Source organism: Melanotaenia boesemani, chromosome 24 (genome assembly GCF_017639745.1).
Source record: "Melanotaenia boesemani isolate fMelBoe1 chromosome 24, fMelBoe1.pri, whole genome shotgun sequence".
NCBI classification, from domain to species: domain Eukaryota; kingdom Metazoa; phylum Chordata; class Actinopteri; order Atheriniformes; family Melanotaeniidae; genus Melanotaenia; species Melanotaenia boesemani.
The window spans coordinates 16,355,257-16,373,129 of record NC_055705.1 but is presented as its reverse complement, the minus strand read 5'-3'; the positions used below and the strand labels follow the sequence as shown (position 1 = coordinate 16,373,129).

Genomic DNA, 17,873 nt, shown 5'->3' with positions numbered 1-17,873 from the left:
AACGAACCCATTTGCTTTCTGAATCATACAAAAAGTTTTTTAGCAGCACAATGGTCCCACTTGAGATTTGAAAAAATGTCCAGCATTTTTATTCCATTCACAAGGCATTGTACTATTTTATCTTCTGTCTTTTCCCCAAACTGCTTGGAAACTTGGACTTGCTTAACAATATGGAACAACCACCTTCAGTATTTTCTCTTTGATTAATCTCAACTGAGAGATTGTTATCTCAACAGAGAGGAGAATCAACACAAGCTAACTGTTGAATCTTGTTGAAATCCTGCATGCATAATAATTTGGAGCACTTTTTTCCTGTTTTTTAGCTTTGACTGATGCAGGTGCATTGCAGTCAGTCTGTTATAGATTTCCTCATATTTGTGGAGGATTATACCTTGTTTGTTTCCTCAACTTCAAATACATGATTAGTCATCCAACTCCAAAACCACCTTTTAATTTTTATTTATTAATTAATTTTTTGTATTAAAGCACATATATCCAGACTCAGAAAAGATGGGCTAACTTACTGAGTTGATAACCAGCATCATGACACCAGAGTTAGTTAAGCCTGGGTATCTTGTACGAGGCTCGCAGTACCATCTCCTCATTAAGATGACTTGCCAGGAAGTCCAAACTGCATATGTGGATGGGTGAATCTTGGTCTGAGCCCTTAACCCCACCCAGCAGAAAATCAAGCTTGCCATTCCTATCATGTTCTTCTGCATTGTGTGTGTGTGTGTGTGTGTGTGTGTGTGTGTGTGTGTGTGTGTGTGTGTGTGTGTGTGTGTGTGTGTGTGTGTGTGTGTTGCATCCATTCATCAGTGTGCCTGTGACTGCCAGGGAGAGATTTACAGAAAGGCTTTCTACATAATTGAAGATTTTTTTTTCTCTTCTTTGACATATCGCTGAGTCAGAATCTCTTGGAGTGAGCAATGTCTTTTATGCAGGGAGCGTCATCACCCGTGTGAGTGTGAGTTTTTTGGAGTGTGTTGTTAGAAAAAAAAACCTTCAAAAGAGTGTATCTGTTGGCATGTATGCCCACATGTACGGGAGTATGCATCTGCATTATCCAAGTCAGAGCTCCCATGAGTCCAGATCTGAGTGTTGGTGTCTCATCCCGCGCATGATGATGACTTGTATCATCACCTGCAGCGGCAGACACATTATGTAAGACAACGCTTTGCTGCAGAGGGACTTTTCCTGCATTACAAGGCCCGCATGTGCACACTTCCTCAACTCAGTACTCACACACATCAAGGACAGGGCTTTGGGCAAGGTAGGCAGGTCACATATGTTATCACATATTCTCTCGCTGTCCACACAAATGCACAAGTCAGTTGCATTCCCACTGCCCGTCCCCTTCGACACTCCTGTCACACCCTGAAAGGTCAGCACATTTACACTGTGACAGGGCCTGACCTTTGAAAGCATAGAGTACTCAGGAGCCAGGGAGAATTTTAATGGACTAGACTGTGTGTTTTGTGTTAACATGTTTAGTTTTACGTACAGGTGGGACCACTTGTGTTGGCGTGCCCAGGTAATCTGCAGACTACTGGTTTATTTTAACACCAGATCCCAAAATTGAGCAAAGGTTAAACCCGAATAAAACAGGAAGTTTGAACACAAGAGACAGAATGCAGAACACAAGCTGAGCAAGAGATGGAAATATTTTTTTTGTAAGTAAGGAAGATGGGTTTGAAGAAGAGGCTGCTTTCTTTTCCTTACCTTCCCAGTATGCCAACTGCGATAAGAGTCTAATTAGGTCGTTAATGGCAGGCATAAAGGACATGACATTAACGCTGGGTTAATGTCAGAAGCCATCGCCAGCTGTGGACGAGCCTTTCATCTCTGCCATTTCTCCAGCTGGGGCACCGTTGCAGTCATTTCCACAGGAAGTTCTAGTGAGCAGTTTAATTTTGTATGATATTGTGTTTTGCTGCCCTTATTGCTTTTCATAGCTGTAAATGGTAATTTTAGTCATGAGGAAAGAGGAAAATTCACAGGAGGAGGCCGAAGTAGTGGCACTAACAGGCATTTGCCGTGGTAAATCAGTGTGACTTTTATTTCCTCTTAGATGTTTGTGCGCTGGTTGTGTTTCTTTTTAAGCTGTTTCACATGAGATCATCAGGCAGCGAAACCTCAGAGTTGTTTGTCTGCTTTCTCTGAACCAATCCAAAAGATACAAAGCATGATATGCTTAAGAACGCACTTTGACATTAATGTCAAATGAGGGCTGTATGTTTCCAGTTAAATGAAAGTGAGAAACACAAGTCTGCCAGTAAATATGTAGCAATGACTAAACAGATACTGAAGGAAAAATATGGCTCGCACTTTGTTTGCTTGATGAGTTCCAATATTTGGTTGAGACATGACCCAAACTTCTGTATAAACTCCCATAACACACCAGGGTTGACCCATCTGCTCCTAATAACACTCCCACGTCACATTCCAACTGCAGCCTGCTCAACATGTGTCTGTTTATGCATGTGATGGGTTTTAATGAGCGAAAAGTGGCCATATTTATGCTTTTTTGTACTCTGTCTGAAGTTGTACTTCAATCAATGCTAACAGCAGAGGGAGAGAAATTCTTACCAACTGCATGGGAGTTATAGAGTGAGGAGATGCTAGCATGCACGGTAACTCAAAGGTGCACAAAACAGCAGAGTGGTGGATGAAGTGTGTGTGTTTGTGTTTGAGTATGTGTGCGTTGGAGCCTCCCTGACAGCCAGTGAGTGGTCTCAGAGTGTGATCATCCTGTCCAAGGTCGAGGGGAGTTTGTAAGACACATCCATCCATCAGCCTTAGCTTCAGACGTCGTATGTGTGTATTAGCGTGGCAAGAGTGCCTGCACGTGTTTTTGTGTGTGTGTCTGCACATTTTCACTAGTATGTGTCTTAGACACATGCTGACGCCAAAGCTCCCAGACACAACATGACGGAGGCCCTCTGGGGTGTTCTGGGATGGTCTGGGCCTTCCTCCGCCTGCCTCTGACAGAAGACAAGACATAGTTTTTTTAGATTCTGGCATTTGCTCAAATTTGCTCATAATTAGTTTCTAAACAGCCGTTTCCAGTTTAAAATAACCAAAAAACTGCCAATTTTTTTTTTTTTTTTTTTTGATGGAATAAACAGAACAGAGTGTTATAATTAAAGCCATCATACTTCGTTCCTCTCTGGTACTTTCTGCCTTCTGTGAACGTATCAGTGTCCACCAAGGGGGAAATTTCACTAAAATAATCTCTATTCAGAATGTGGAAACTGTTACATATAACCAGATTTGACCATATATGATTTTTTTTTTGTTCCTGCAGAAATCAGCACCCCAGCAGACACTGTCACACCAACTCTGCCTTCTGACACTGAAACCACCACAGTCCCCATCACGACGACGGGTGAGACAAGAAGCCACGGAGTAATCGTTTTACAAGAACGCTTTTGATGCTTCTTCATCTGATACGGCTAAGATTTTTAACAACTCTCTACTCGACCTTTTTACTACTTTACAGTAGCTGCCTCTTCTCCATCAGATGGTGTGTGCGACTTTGAGAAAAACCTGTGTGGGTGGACGCATGACCCCAACGCCCCATTGGTCTGGTCCCTCCGCCGCCACGGTGAGTCTCAGTAACTAGAAGCACTAAGAGAGCGCAGACCTCCACCAAACCATAGGGTCACTCACCTGAGAAAAATTAGTTTTTGAAACACTAGTTGAAGACATTTAGCATTTACATTTAGCTTATATGTCACTGAAACTGTAGTGAGAAATATTAGCTTCCTATGATTTGCACCTCTTCTGAGCAGCCTGGTTTAAATGAACCCAGACTATCTCATTACAAATTCCTGGAAGATTCATGTTGGCTGCACACAGCTGACATTCTATATAAAACATTACTTGCCGTAAATTGCTTCTTTCAGTAGACCACATAAGAAATCCCTTAACAATTGAGCAAGTTATGAAATCAATTCTGACACAATTTTGTGTTTTGTGACATGGTTATGTTTAAAAGAGCACAAAAAGATTCCTTAGAAATTTTACATAAAAAGAAATAAAGGTACTGTAATAAGCAAAAATGTGTCAGTGTGTAAATACTTTTGGAAATACATGGAAGATAACTGATAAATCCAATGAAACAGCTCAGGATTTTAAGCATATGACCTACAATATTTAGGCAAGAAAATTCAAGCGACTTTATAATGCACCTTGTTACTGGTTTGAATGATTGATGCAGACATGCTTTTTGCTTCTTAAGTTATTCTGATTTCCGTACTGCTCATTTACGAACTCTGTTTGCTTAATTTGTAAGATGCAAATGATCTTCCAATGAATATTTATCAGGTTAGCCAACAGAATACGTAGTCTCTAAAGAGACCCCTCACACTATTTGTTAGCATTTCATGTCTTCTGTGTGTCCCTCTTGTTATTTAGTCCCCTGGATTGACTGACTGTTTAACTGAATGACTCAGGCTTGCTTTAGGGAGGATAAGATTATTGCTCAATACATATAGAAATAGAAAACATGGCACCTAAAAACTCAAATTGGTGTCTGATGGGGTTCTGCATCAGCTGAGAACTTTTATGTATGCAGCTGCTGGCAGATTTTTATTTGGGTGGAGAAAATTGCATGAATGCGCCAAGTTTATCAACATTGTTTTCTGCCATTAAATGGAGTCATTCTCCCTGTGTCTTCACTGTGTCCTTTTTCAGTTCGATTAGAATAATTCTTTACTCTCATTTAAACCATTCTAATTTAGCCACAATACTTGTCTGTTAGCAAGTGAATGAAGACAAAAATTAAATGAAGGAATCGGAGAGAAAGAGACACGGCAGTGGTGTCAAGCAAATGTATAAAGCTTTGCATGTGATGCTCAGTCGCCACTGTGTGTCAAAAAGTCTCAGCAGGAAGGGGTTAAGACCCAGTAGCTCCAATTAAGTTCAGAGCAGGAGATTCCAAAGGCGAGGGTTATTCCCAGCTGTCCTCTCCTGCCCCTCCATTACCTCAGGCACATCCCACATGATGCAGTGTAGGCTTCCATCTACTCAGACATTCCTTGAAGAAATAATTATTCGTTTTTACTTTATACATACCCACAGATCAAAAGTGCAGCTTTTGGCATGTTATTTAAAGCTACAGAGAAGATTTCCTGCTGGGCTCTGGAAAGGGTTTTATTGCTCTGTTTAGAATTTTTCATAGGCAGGGCTGTTATCCCAACCTTATTTATTTATTTTTTTAAACAAATCTCTGTGAAAGATTTGGCATTTTTGCAGCTGGAGAGAATTAAAAAGAGGTTTCACGTAAATTTGGTAAATTTGTGATGTCACCTGGGTCGTATTTAGCAGGACATCAGATCTCGTAGCAAAGGAGGAAACGCTCCCGAAGCGTGACCTATTTAGGTCAGAGCCGCCTGTAACAACGGGCTTCAAAGCAACGTCTTTCATCACAGGCAGATTAGAAAAAGTTGCACAGATTAGTCAGGTTGCAGCTTTTATGTACGAAGTATCATTTCCAGCCATTTTGACACGCCACCTAAGCCTTTGATTTTTCCTGCAGCTGTCAAAGGTCAGAAATCCCAGCCAGCATAGGATCATTATTTCAAGTCACTATTTAATCCTCTGTAGAGTTCCTTGCAGCTACAAACTTCTCACCTCTTGACCTCAGTCATGAAACCTGTAATAAAGCCCAAATTAGCCACCATGGATTGTTATATTATTTGGTTTGATATACCCAGCTGGTAAAAACGTGATAACCAGCCTTTACAGATTGAGTCACTGTTTGCTTCCTACTGCTGGTGAACACTGTGAAATAGATTAATAATGCTCTGCTGTGCTGCGTGTAGCAAGCCAACCTCGATTATGAGCTGTGCGGCAAACAAGAGGCATAACAATAGGGGGTTTCGCTGCAAGATGCTATGCTTAAACACATGGCAAAGACGACAGAAGAGGCTTTAAAAAGAGCGTTAAAATAGGTTTTAATCCACACATCCTCAATAGATGCACCCCCCAGAAATATATAGTCATATTGAGTATGAAAGAGTGCATGGTGGCACACATTCATTCCAGGGCTGAGAGGGGCCAAGGGACATACTGTCACAGTCATACTGTCTGAAGTGTCACACACACTCGTGCGTATGGCAGAGGGAGCCTGTCAAATCGATGGATTTGTCCCCCCAGATACTGCTTGTGTGATCTGCTGGAAAAGGCTGCATGCATACAAACACTCACACAGCAAAAGGTTATCAGTCCAGTCGCCCAATAACCTGGTTGCACTGGAACATATAACCTTATTAAACGATGCTGAGCAGAAAGACAGCTGGTTACAAGTTTTGTCTAATATGCACAACAGAAAGCACGCAGTTCCTACAACACACATGCATACAGTGGTTCAAGATAAAGCAGGTGATTTAATGTGCAGATTGTTGATACTGGACATTTTCCCACAGGAGCCACTTAAGAAATTCTCCACCAGACGCCTCACTGAGTCATACCCCCCCGCTACTTTTTCTCCTCAGCTCATGCATACAGTCAGCTCGCTCGTCTCTCACAATGGAATTCATGCCGGCATCCAATTTGCAAACCAAACATCCTCTGGTGTAAACAAATAGAGTGGCGTGCATTTTGTTGGGACGTTTCCGTTGCTGAAGTCATTTACCTGGAAGGGAATGAAGAGAAATAGGGCCCGAGGGTCTTGGCTAGGGTTATGGTAAAACTCCGTGTATGAATGACGCTCTTACCGGACCTATTCTTCTGTGTTTATATTTGTCATATCCCTATTGTTTGGCATTACCATTGTGCAACAGGGATCCCATTCCTGTTAACAGCTGCTGATTGGTTTCTTTTTTGTTTAAGACTCATGATGGAAATGTCACACTGTGTGAAAACACATTCTGCATGTGAATATGTGTGAGTCTGCCTTTATGTGTGAATGGTCATGATTAATAGTGATAATTGTCTGACTGAAAACACACAGCAATTATTTTATTTTAGTAGGGGCTCCCCTAGAGACTTTACTAGATTCTTTATTTTGGATATTGATAATTTACATCTTAATCCCAGAAAACAAGGGAAGAGGGAGCGAGTGAGAGAGAGAGAAGAGAAGAAAAAGGAGACAGATAAAAAAGGCAACTGCAAAATCAAAACAAAGATATATGCTACACCTGTAAAAAACAATTAACGGCTTTGTATGAAAACAAAGCAATCATCAGGAGCACCTATTAGAAGAAAAACTAAGAATAAAATTAATAATAACACAAATAACAGCACCAGTAATAGGGCTACAAAAAACCTACACAACAACACAGTGACTGTACAATCATGCACATTAGTGAGTGTGAGTGCAGAATAAAGGGGAAAAGATGTTACAGAGCATCCTTTCATGTCCTAAAATGGACATAAAATATCTGCTCAGCCTGTCAGATTTTTTTTAATGCCTTCAGGGCTAAAGTGACAACCCATTAAATCTGACTTTTTTCACCATCTCGCAGTCATTTGAGTGTAGAAACTATTCAACTCAAGGTTGAAACAAAGCTCTGCTCATCTTTTGAATGATTTAAATAATGAAAAACAGCTTGGATTCATATTGTTGTTAAATCCTCGAATGTGTCACACGTATTTTCTCTGCCTTTTATCCCAATTTGTTCATTTAAACACTAACCTTACCTGATTTCACTATATCTCATTCCCCTGCAGAGCTCAACAGCTATCTGTATGTGGACGCAAGCCTGAAGACAGAGCAGCAGCGAGCTCGGCTCGTGAGCCCCATAGTGGCCGCCGACACTGGACCCCTGTGCCTCCTCTTCTCGTACCAGCTATGGGGTGAGGCTCAGGGCCACCTGAGGGTCCTGCTGCGAGACTTCCACAATGAGGAGACCGTCTTGTGGACGCTGAAAGAGGACCAAAGCACCGTGTGGAAGGAGGGTCGAACCATCCTTCCACGCTCTCCTAAAGACTTTCAGGTATTAATAAAACAATATAACTACATTCTTGCTGATATTTAAAAAAAAAAGGTATCTGGGTCTGACCTTTTATTTCACATTTATCACCTCCACAGAAAAGAAGTGTGTCTTTAATATGTCTGTCAGAGGAAAAAGACAGCCTAGAAAGGCATTATTTTTTAACTTCTTTGCTAAATTAGCCCAGATTTGGCCTCAACAGGAGATAAAGCACGCCATATTGGTCTCTACTGGCTGTGTGATTGTTTGGGGGTTTGCTCTGCATTTGTCAGAGACATCACAAACAGTTATCATTCTCATAAAAAAGTAAGCCAAAGACTCTTGCAGAGAACTAGAGGATGATTGCATATGCTGAGTGCAACTTTGAAATCACAGGGAGCATATTAACTTTTTATCCTTTTTCTCCTCCTACTTGTCCCTGTTCTCAATTTACCTCCAACCCACCCACCCCTTCTGCTCCCACTTGACTTCATCCTGTCTCCGTCTTCCTCTTCCTCTCACTTACTTGTGCAACTTTTCCCTCCTATTCCTCCTCCTCTTCCTCTTCTGTTTTGACCGTGTTAGGTTGTGATGGAGGGTTTCTTTGTGCACGGCACCAGAGGACACATCTGGATAGACAACATTCACATGAGCTTGAGCACCCCCCTGACAGAGTGTACACGTAAGTTGCATACATTTTCTTTTTTCTTGCTCCAGTTTCCTAGAATCTTAAAATACTCAAACATGCACTCTCATCACCATCATCCTCTGTCAACACATCCATCTCCTCCATCAATATGTCTTACCCTCTCTACTCCTTCCACCTCCTCCACTTGAAGCCTTAAGGTCCTTAAACAGTGGTGCATATGAGGTATTATAAACCCCCTCTTCACACTCCTATCCTTGCCATCCCAGTTTCAGAGACAGTTTCCTTCGAAAAGCCCACTAAAAGCAGAAATAAAAGGAGAAGGAAGAGGTAGGGACAGCATTTACTCCTCCACCAAAAAAAAAAAGAGAATAGGAAAACTAGGACATAAATGCCTTGTGGGCTTCGCCGATGCTAATCTATGTTTCATTAGATTTCTCTTCTTCTCTTCCTCTCTTCACTTTCAAACTCTCATGTGCTTACTCCAGTGTCGTGTTTGTAAACAGAGTTTTTCCTGAGCCGTCAAAGGGAATTACTAGACAGGCTATTTCCCAAGCAAGCTCCCCGGTGCCTGGCATGAACCGAGCACCGGCCTAGCTGCCTTAATCTGGCCAGAGCAGAGGCTTTTGAGAGGGTCTTAAACAGATCAGAGACCGAGCTGCAGGTTCAGAGCCAAGAACTTGCTGTTTTCACTTCTGACTGACGTCCAGTGAGCTTTGGAGCTGGACAGCAGTATAATTCAGGGGAAGTGTGTGTGCGGCTAGTCCTTATGTGTTTGTGTTTGCGAGCTCTGTCAGTCATTTCTTTGTTTTGTGTGTGTGTCACGAGAGTCCTGAGAGAGTCTAAGCAGCGCAGCAGCTTGGAAGGCAAAGATGACAGCCCAGCCCTCTTCTTCCTCCATGCTGCTGTGTTTCCTCCTTCCTCCCATCCTTCTCCTCCTTCGCCACTCCCAAAGCATGCTGGAATGTTTCTTATCACTCTGCACAGTTGAGTTTTTCTCAGTGCGTTGGCTTTCCCGCCAAAAGGCTCCAGTTCCCAAGTTGGTTTCCCTTTTTCTTTCTCTTTCAACCCTCCTCTCGCCACACACACACATTCTGTACACTGTCTAACACACTCTGAGACACACACCAGTTCTTTATTTGCATTCCAGGGAATCAAAGTGAAGGTTCTGCTTTGCGCCTTTACAGCTAGCCAGAACCCCTAGCCTCCTCCAGTTTCACTGGACTCCACCGATAAACAACTTGTGTGAACTTTGCGAACACACACAGACACACACACATAGCTTTTCCTTGGATGTCTCAGCCGTTCTCAAACTGCAACCTCACACAGTGTATGAAATCACATTCTTGCAGAGGAGCCCCGTAAATGCCATAATTCACGTGAGTTATCTGAGGAATTAAATTCCCTCAGGAGGAGTTTGATAGTCTCGTGACATTTGTGTGACATTTGTCTGACTTTTCAGTCATATTTAAAGTTATCTAACAGTTCTCCCTAATCTGTCTCCCTGTTCCTGTCTGTCTCTGCCTGAATCTGTCTCCCTGTCCTCGCAGAACCCATCGCAGCATTTTCTCCTGAAAATCCAGGTGAGTTTGACTTTGATATGATATCACTTCCTGTTTGGTCTTGCCTCCTGCCCATTGGTATGCACTAGCCTGGGGATTTTGCTTGGATGTCTCAACTAGAAATCAAAAAGACAAACCTGTACCACTCACTGAGACTACAGGAGCTGATTACACTAATAAAACTGCATTCATTTTTATCATCTGTAGCATGTAGACATCACCAAACAATGCAACAGATAATGTGCAAAAAAAGGAAGCTAACCAAGGTCCACGTTGGGTTATTTCACTAATTAGTTGGTGCACTTTTAGTTTAAAAAGAATCTAAAGATTAGGCTCAAACCCTATTGTGCAATACAAGCTATCTCCTGCACACCACATGGAGTGAGCTATTTGAAAAGAGCTCCATATTCTCACTGCTAGGCTGCCTGACACAGCCAGAAGGGATTTAAATAACTGTTTGCCTCATGAAAAATATTTAGAGCATCCTAGTGGGACTCTACAAGATTGATGTTAGTGTTTTGGCATCTCATAATGCCTTCCAATAAGATAAGAGCTTGGCGGTTTCACTGTGATGGGATGTGTGTGTATTTCTTTGGCTTTCCTACTTCTTTGCCTCCACACACACACATTTGACAAACATGCACAAGCACACGGGTTAATATCACCACACACAGCGGTGTCCCCAGTGAAAAGCAATCAGATAAAGTGACTGAGCATGGGTGTCTCACTCTCCTCTTGCTAACTCGGCTCTGTCTAATGAGTGTGTGCAGTGTGAAGTAGCAGGAACACGCACCATTTCTCTGTGTAATTATGTGACATGGTCCAAAAATCAGGATATATTGAGATCTGCTTCAGCATCCTTAATTCAATGTGATGTTCCACATACAGCTCCTCACATCATGTTTGGATTTTAATGGTTTATTTATTTATTTTTAATTGTCTGTAGGTTTTTTTTTTTTTAGCATACTTTAGTGTAAGTGCTTCTTGAAGAAAAAATTTGAAAATGAGTTCACATCAAGGATAGCAGTGTAAGGGATCTGTGGAGAGAATCTCCAAGGAGACAGCATTTGGCTTGAGGAGGAGAGGACTGGCCAGAAGGCTGATGTATGAGAGAAAAAGGAAAAGTGAAAAATCAGGACAAGAGAACAACATGAATTATGCACTCTCCCGATTTCAGCCAGCTAGATAAAAAAATTGCAATCCAATATTGGCTCAGAGAGAGCTCTGGAACATTGGATTCCCATGTGGTGTCCGTCTGATTCTTGCATGGCTCTGAGACTGAATCAGAAGGCTGTTTGTGACATCCTGTTGCCAAAATGAAACAGGAACAGGAAGCTCCTTAATTCAATGTGTGTGAGTGCTTGTATAACTAATTGTTTTGGCTTTACTTTCACACCAAGCAACTTCATTGGAGCTTTGAAAAGATTTAATTGCAAAGCATTTGATTGGATCAGCTATTGGAGTGATTTCAAACCAAATCTCTGGATGATCTTGGTGTGAAAACTTTTTCTCAAACTGCAACCAGAGCTACAGAAATGGATGCTTTAAATCTTTTTTTTTTTTTTTTTGGGTGGCCTTGGAGATTTATTTCACATCTTTTTGCAACTGGCATGCTGATGCATGCTCATTAGGTGCACGCCTGCTGACCATTTGATAAAGAACAACAGGGATAGAAATGAGCTAATTAAATACAAAAAAGTGCCACTCCTCTCTTTTCCCACTGGCCAATTACTTTGTATCTCTCCACCAGGGGGAGGCGTTCCTGTGCCTCCCTTACCCATCCACTGGTATTACATTATGGCCGCCGGAGGCGCCCTCCTTCTCCTGGCAGTAGCCATCTTGGTCAGAGCTCTCTGTTGCTGTCGACAACACCTGGCCACGAAGAAGAGCCAGCTGTCTGTGGCCTATCACAGCTCCTCGCAGTGCTTCCAGTATTCTAACTGGTCCACCAGTATGGCCACCCCAGGGGTGGAGCCAGTCCTGACGGTGAGGTTGGACAGCCGGGACCGACACCGTACCCTCTGCTAAAAGGAAGCACTTTGCTATTGCACCTACTTGGCAGACATGGATGCCAAATTCTGATGTTGGGGGCAGTGTGAGTCATGATGGCACAGGATTGACTACTACCCTTCGGGGAGCCCTCCTTTTAGTTTACAGCTGCGATGGTGATGATGACACTAAGTGAGAATGTGCAAAGAAACACTGTGGTTTCTCTCTCTGTGTATCTAACGAATGTGGCTTCGGTTGACGTTTTCTTCTCCGTTCCATTAAGGAGTTTGCTCTTGACATTTCATACTACGCTGCTCCTGATGAGAGGAATGAAGTCTAAGTAAGTTATTTTTTCTGAACAGCTTGATTCGGATCATTGAGTGCCGCCTGGCTCCTCATAACCTCCTGGAATGACCCCAGCTTGGACATATACAAAGACATGTGTGGGCTGAGGAGGAGGAAGGGGGGGAAAAGAGGATGGTCGAGCTGGTTCTGCTGCAAGAGCCAGCCAGAGCTGCCAAACCACAAGGCTAAAACAAGACCCCAGAGACACAAGGAGCTCTGCAGCTCTGAGAACGAGAGGAGAAAACTGTTAGGCTCGGAGGCATTTAGTGTGCTGTAGCTGTGAAAATGATCTGGCAAGCCTCAGAAAATAATGTTTGTGGTGTCTCTAATAACAGCACAGGATAGCTGCAATGTGAGTTGTGCCAATACTGAGGGTAACAGATTGGAAGAAAAAAGTCTTCATTGTCCTTTTCAATAGAGCATGTGCACATTTAAAAACAAAGGAATGCAAATCCATCATACTTAAAGCCCTGCATCACAAATGGAGATAACCAGCTCATTTGATTGAACGTCTCATCCTCTCCTGATAAAGGCATCAGTCAGTGATGGATGCAGCCGTCTTCAGTGTTTAGTGTCTCATCTTGATTCTCTGCTGTAATAAAGCACGTTGTTCCACCCCCCATTTATGCTTCATACCACCCACTCCAGTTGTTCCCCTTGTCTTTGAGCTGCCCTGATGAAAGCCATGCCGAGCCAAGCCTTGTCGTGTTTTCAGTCTGAATGTGTGCTTGTTGTTTTTAGGGTTGTAAATAGGCACAGCTGTCTGCCATCACCACTTCTTCCTTGATTTATATACTCCTACAAATCCCACAATGCCACTGGACCAGCTGGACACCATAAGTGAAGTGTGGCTGTATATTTGCACCCTTGAGAGTGATCCAAGATGTTATGAAACCAAGATCAGTGGCAGTAAATTAAGACAAAACTGAAGCACGTTTTACTCATATTTTAAACATCTGGGGTCTATGGCGTATTTTATTGGAATATTTTTGTAAAAATATGCCTGAGAAAGACAAATCGGTAGCAATTTCTCTCCCATTAGTTCATACAGAGGTGGTAAAATTTGACACAAGCTCAGCTGGTTTGAATGAAATGGAGGTTGTCATTGTTTGGCTTAACGGAACATTTATTTCTGGTTGTCACAGCTGCAAAAATCCATCACCTGCTACCCCACAGCTCAGCAGAATGCACCTCAATTTGTTGACACAATTACAAAGCTGCACTTTTCTCTCCAGAGTAGAAAAAAACTGTGTGTTTTTGGCACACTCTCACTTTTTGCTTTTAAATCAACTCGGGGAGGCGAGAGATTGGACACCCTACTTTATCCATCTTGACACCATTACGCACCAAGCTTCTAATAGTTGTAATTAGTTAATGGACAGATAACATTTATTAAGGCTGCAGTAAGCACTTTTCCCTTCCATCTACAGTGGCTGTATCACCCAGTCCGCTGCCAACTTCCGTTGCCCTGGAAACCGTATTAATAATGCCATTGGCTATCAAAGACTACCAGATCTAGACATGTGCCTTGCCAAGCAGTTACTCCCACTCCTGAATGCTTGCCAAGAGCAGCCGACACACACTCCAACATAGAGACACAAAGTAAAAAGAAAACTTGTGTAAAGATGAAGTATACTTGATGCTGGGCTCACCTTAAGTGCTGCAGCCATTATTCCCACACTTGTCTTCTTATCCACTCACACACAAATGTTTTTAGTTCACAGAAAGCATCAGGACATGTGTTGCCATTACTTATTGTCCTTAAAGTCATCAAATATAACACTTAAACTTGACAGAGATGACTTCAACAGTGATGTTGTTTTGTTTCTTTTGCATTTGTATGTACACAGAATGAGCAGTCTTATACCATCAGTGTTTTACGTGATGACTGTGTGTTGACTGGAATGTACCTTAATGATCTTTCTCTATTAATAAAGTGATATTTTTCTATTATTAAAAGTGTGTGTATGTGTTTTTGGGTCTTGAAATTGTACACCATAAAACAAGTAATTGTAAATAAAACTAACATAGGACATTAAATGATTATTTATCAATTAATATTGAACAAATGGTTCATTTTTTTCCATATAAATGGCATTTAAGTGTAATTTTTAGTTGGAGTTGTAGTTTTATAAACATTTTAACAAACGTTAGACATGTTCTTCCTTTGATGCAGTACTTTTCCACCACATTTCAGTAAATTTAGCTTAGTGGTCTTCGTGAAATCTCCCTCACAAATGGCATCACATGCCTCTGCCTTGACTAGCATGGTGGGAGAATAAAGCCATCTAACAACTTAATATCCTTTCGTGCATTTTTTGTGTTTATGTGTAATTATGTGTAAATTGGCTTGCAGCTAAAACTCAGCATGTGCCTTGCTTCTCTTTAACAGTTAAAAGACCCAATGAATTTGGAGATGGGCGACTTTTCAGTGGCAGAGACCCACAAGGCGGAGGTAAGATGGAAAGAAGTGGCAGATTTTTAGCATATTTTTGCTTCTGAATTTTAGGATTTTGATCTTTTTCTTACCTTTTTTTATATGCATCTACTTTCTTGCATATTTCTTCTAGATTATTTTGTTTCCTTAAAGTACTCTGCTTCACTTTTTTTTGTTTGTTTGTTTTTTGTGACTTGTTTTTTACGTAATTCACTTCCATGCTGTTGTAGACATCCATGATTTGTATGCCATCAAATGAACTTTTCTTGTCTACATCCAGGTTTGCAATTCCATGAGTGGAACACACCATCTCCATCTGAGCCTCCGGTGACACACGTCTCGGATAAGGACAACTCATGGTTGTACACCTTGGACCCAATCCTGGTCACGATCATCGTCATGAGCTCCTTGGGCGTCCTGCTCGGTGCGGTGTGCGCCGGCCTCCTCTTGTACTGCACCTGCTCCTACAGCGGCCTCTCATCGCGCTCCTCCACCACTTTGGAGAACTACAACTTCGAACTTTATGACGGCCTCAAGCACAAAGTGAAACTCAACCAACAGCGCTGCTGCACCGAGGCATGAGAGACAGGCAACATGCAAAAGATAACAACCATTTCATGAAAACCTCTCGCTATTTTTTCATTCCCACTGCTTCCCTCTAGTGTCAGTTAACTTCTTCAGTGGTGCAAATCACAGTAACTTGTTTGCAAGCCGTGGCACTGTCCAGTATTGGAGATTCTTGCGGTAATGTGAACCAAGGAACAAGAAATTTGGGTTACCACAGTGGACTCCTCCGTGACAGGGATGTTAGGCCTCAAAAAGGAAATATCAACACATATCAATTACAGTTTCCTGCTTCAAAAAGAGAACTGTTTATAAATGCATCATAGATTTGTCTAGTTTTGAAACTGGATACTGTAAACTACACAGAGATGGACACATTGTGTTGGAAAGGTGGTAGGTTAGGAACGTGCTTAGAAAGCGTATTTTTTTGATCACATGTGAACACAGTGGCCTAGAACTTAGCTCCTTTGTGTGGCCCCTTGGCTCTTTTGCTCCGTCATAGACTCTGCTACCTATAACCCTCAGTCATACCCTTAGTTCCTGTTGGTCTGTGGTTTTTTTAGTCACTGACATCCCTCAAGTCTCTGCTCAATCACCCTCTTTCTGTTTAATATTTCTTTCTGACCTGCTGCCAGTTTGTGATGAAAGATAAGTTGGAAAAAAAAGAGGTGAAGAAAGCATATATGTGTGTGTGGAGGTGGGGAGGGGGCATTTTAACACATTCTTTTAATGATGGAGAGAAGTTATTGTTAGATGTAGTTGTCGGAGACCGTTGTTGCTGGTTCCTGTCAAAAAGAAGGTCATGTTTACATTGCGGTAAATGATAAAAGGTCAAGGAGTTTTTGGTGGTGCAACCTATGGATTGCTGGTTACAGAAGAGACTGAACCACTGAAGGAGGGGAAGCTAAGAGAGAAGAAGAGAGACTGTGACTGACAAAGCACTAAAATCCCCTGCCTCTCTCACAGGGGATGTTCTCTCTCTTAATCGACTGACTGTGTGCCTGGACACACAGCAAGCCTTAAAAAAAAAAGCTAATTGTTGAAAATGTTGAAAAAGGAACGTCAAGACGTTTTACACGTGGACCTCAAAAGCCATGATTTAAAGGACCTACACCACCCTCTCCCCTTTCCTTTCCAAACACACACATCATACTACTCCACCTCAATGTATTGGCTAATTGTGGCCTATTTTGAGATCTTTTTTTTTTTCTTTACATTTTTAATGTCAACTTTCGCAACAGCAAGGCAAGCTTTTTTGTTGTTGTTGCTGTTTATTTTTTATTTTTTTTTTATGTTTTGAACCAGTCAGAAAGGACCTGGTGTGCTCTGAATGGACTCATAAGCCATGAGTAAGAGAGAGCGAGTGGAAAGATGTCAGAGTTCCCTCCCACGCACATGAACATCTAAACACTTCACTTGTATATACTGATGTATATACAGAACATGAGTACACATCGCCTCATTCTCGGAAACACAAACTTTGGACACACACACTCAGAAAACCACTCCAGGTTAGACATGAAATCCTGTGGATTCACAACACAAACGCACGAAGCATCTCATCCCTTTCACCCTCAACACACTCGCTGTCTTCTTTCCTCTGAGGCCCACATCTATGGACCCCACTGACTCTCTTCAAAGTGCCTTGGAGCCTCGGGGATCCAGCTTGCCTTTGGAGGTAGTATCAGACACAAAAATTTGACACAGACTGTGACAGTCACAGCGCCCCTTTCTGTCTGGGAAGACCAAAACAACTCAAATAGACAGTACCCACCCCCCCACCCCACCCCCATTTCGCACTGCTAAGACTGCTGTTGTTGTTGTTTCAAAGGGGTCTTTGTACAGAAATGCTCTTTTTATGATTGTTATTATTATAATTATTGTTATGATTATTTAATAAAGGATTTATACCATACTAAGGAAAGCAGTGACAAAGAGTTTTTTGCAAATGCCCAAAAATAGTTGACTAAAACCATGATTTTAGAATCCCTGACATTCCTGTAATACTTGTGGACACAACTGGAGACTTCCGGTCCAATTACCTACCAGCTCCGTCTGAGATTTGGTGCCAGACTTTCACTTTTAATTACAGAAAGAATACACACGGGTAATCCAACACACATAAACTCATGTTCTGGCTGCCTTTCTGTATAACACACACATGCATAATTCTGTGTTGTTAGCCTGCTCCACTTGGCCTCTAATCTCCCCATGATGTCCCATTAGTCTGGACCTCTGGTGGCCCTCATTTAGGAGCTCCAACATCAAAGCTTTGAAGTGCCCTGAATCTCAGCACACACACACACACACACACACACTCATACAGTACACATGCAATTACTCTGTTTCTCTTTTATACAGCTTGCTTGGTCTCCCACACACGGTTCCATTTACCCACATAAGCTTCCATC

At 42.1% G+C, this 17,873-nt stretch overlaps 1 protein-coding gene across 3 annotated transcripts in view; it reads left to right on the top strand.

The window, feature by feature from the left end:
* The window catches only part of nrp2a (neuropilin 2a), a 57,251-nt gene extending 39,874 nt beyond the window's left edge, over positions 1-17,377 (top strand). The window contains exons 12-18 of one of the 3 annotated variants that reach the window (XR_006009458.1): positions 3,308-3,388; positions 3,503-3,607; positions 7,678-7,943; positions 8,505-8,601; positions 10,116-10,148; positions 11,878-14,916; positions 15,179-15,264. Coding sequence is in view for 2 of the 3 variants with exons in the window: in XM_041978554.1 (XP_041834488.1) it covers positions 3,308-3,388; positions 3,503-3,607; positions 7,678-7,943; positions 8,505-8,601; positions 10,116-10,148; positions 14,854-14,916; positions 15,179-15,480 (947 nt within the window). In the remaining variant the exon portion in view is untranslated. Of the gene's footprint in view, positions 1-3,307; positions 3,389-3,502; positions 3,608-7,677; positions 7,944-8,504; positions 8,602-10,115; positions 10,149-11,877; positions 14,917-15,178 lie in introns of all 3 variants that reach the window. The other 2 variants (XM_041978555.1, XM_041978554.1) reach the window with 2 other exon arrangements.
* Positions 17,378-17,873: the final 496 nt, after the last annotated feature.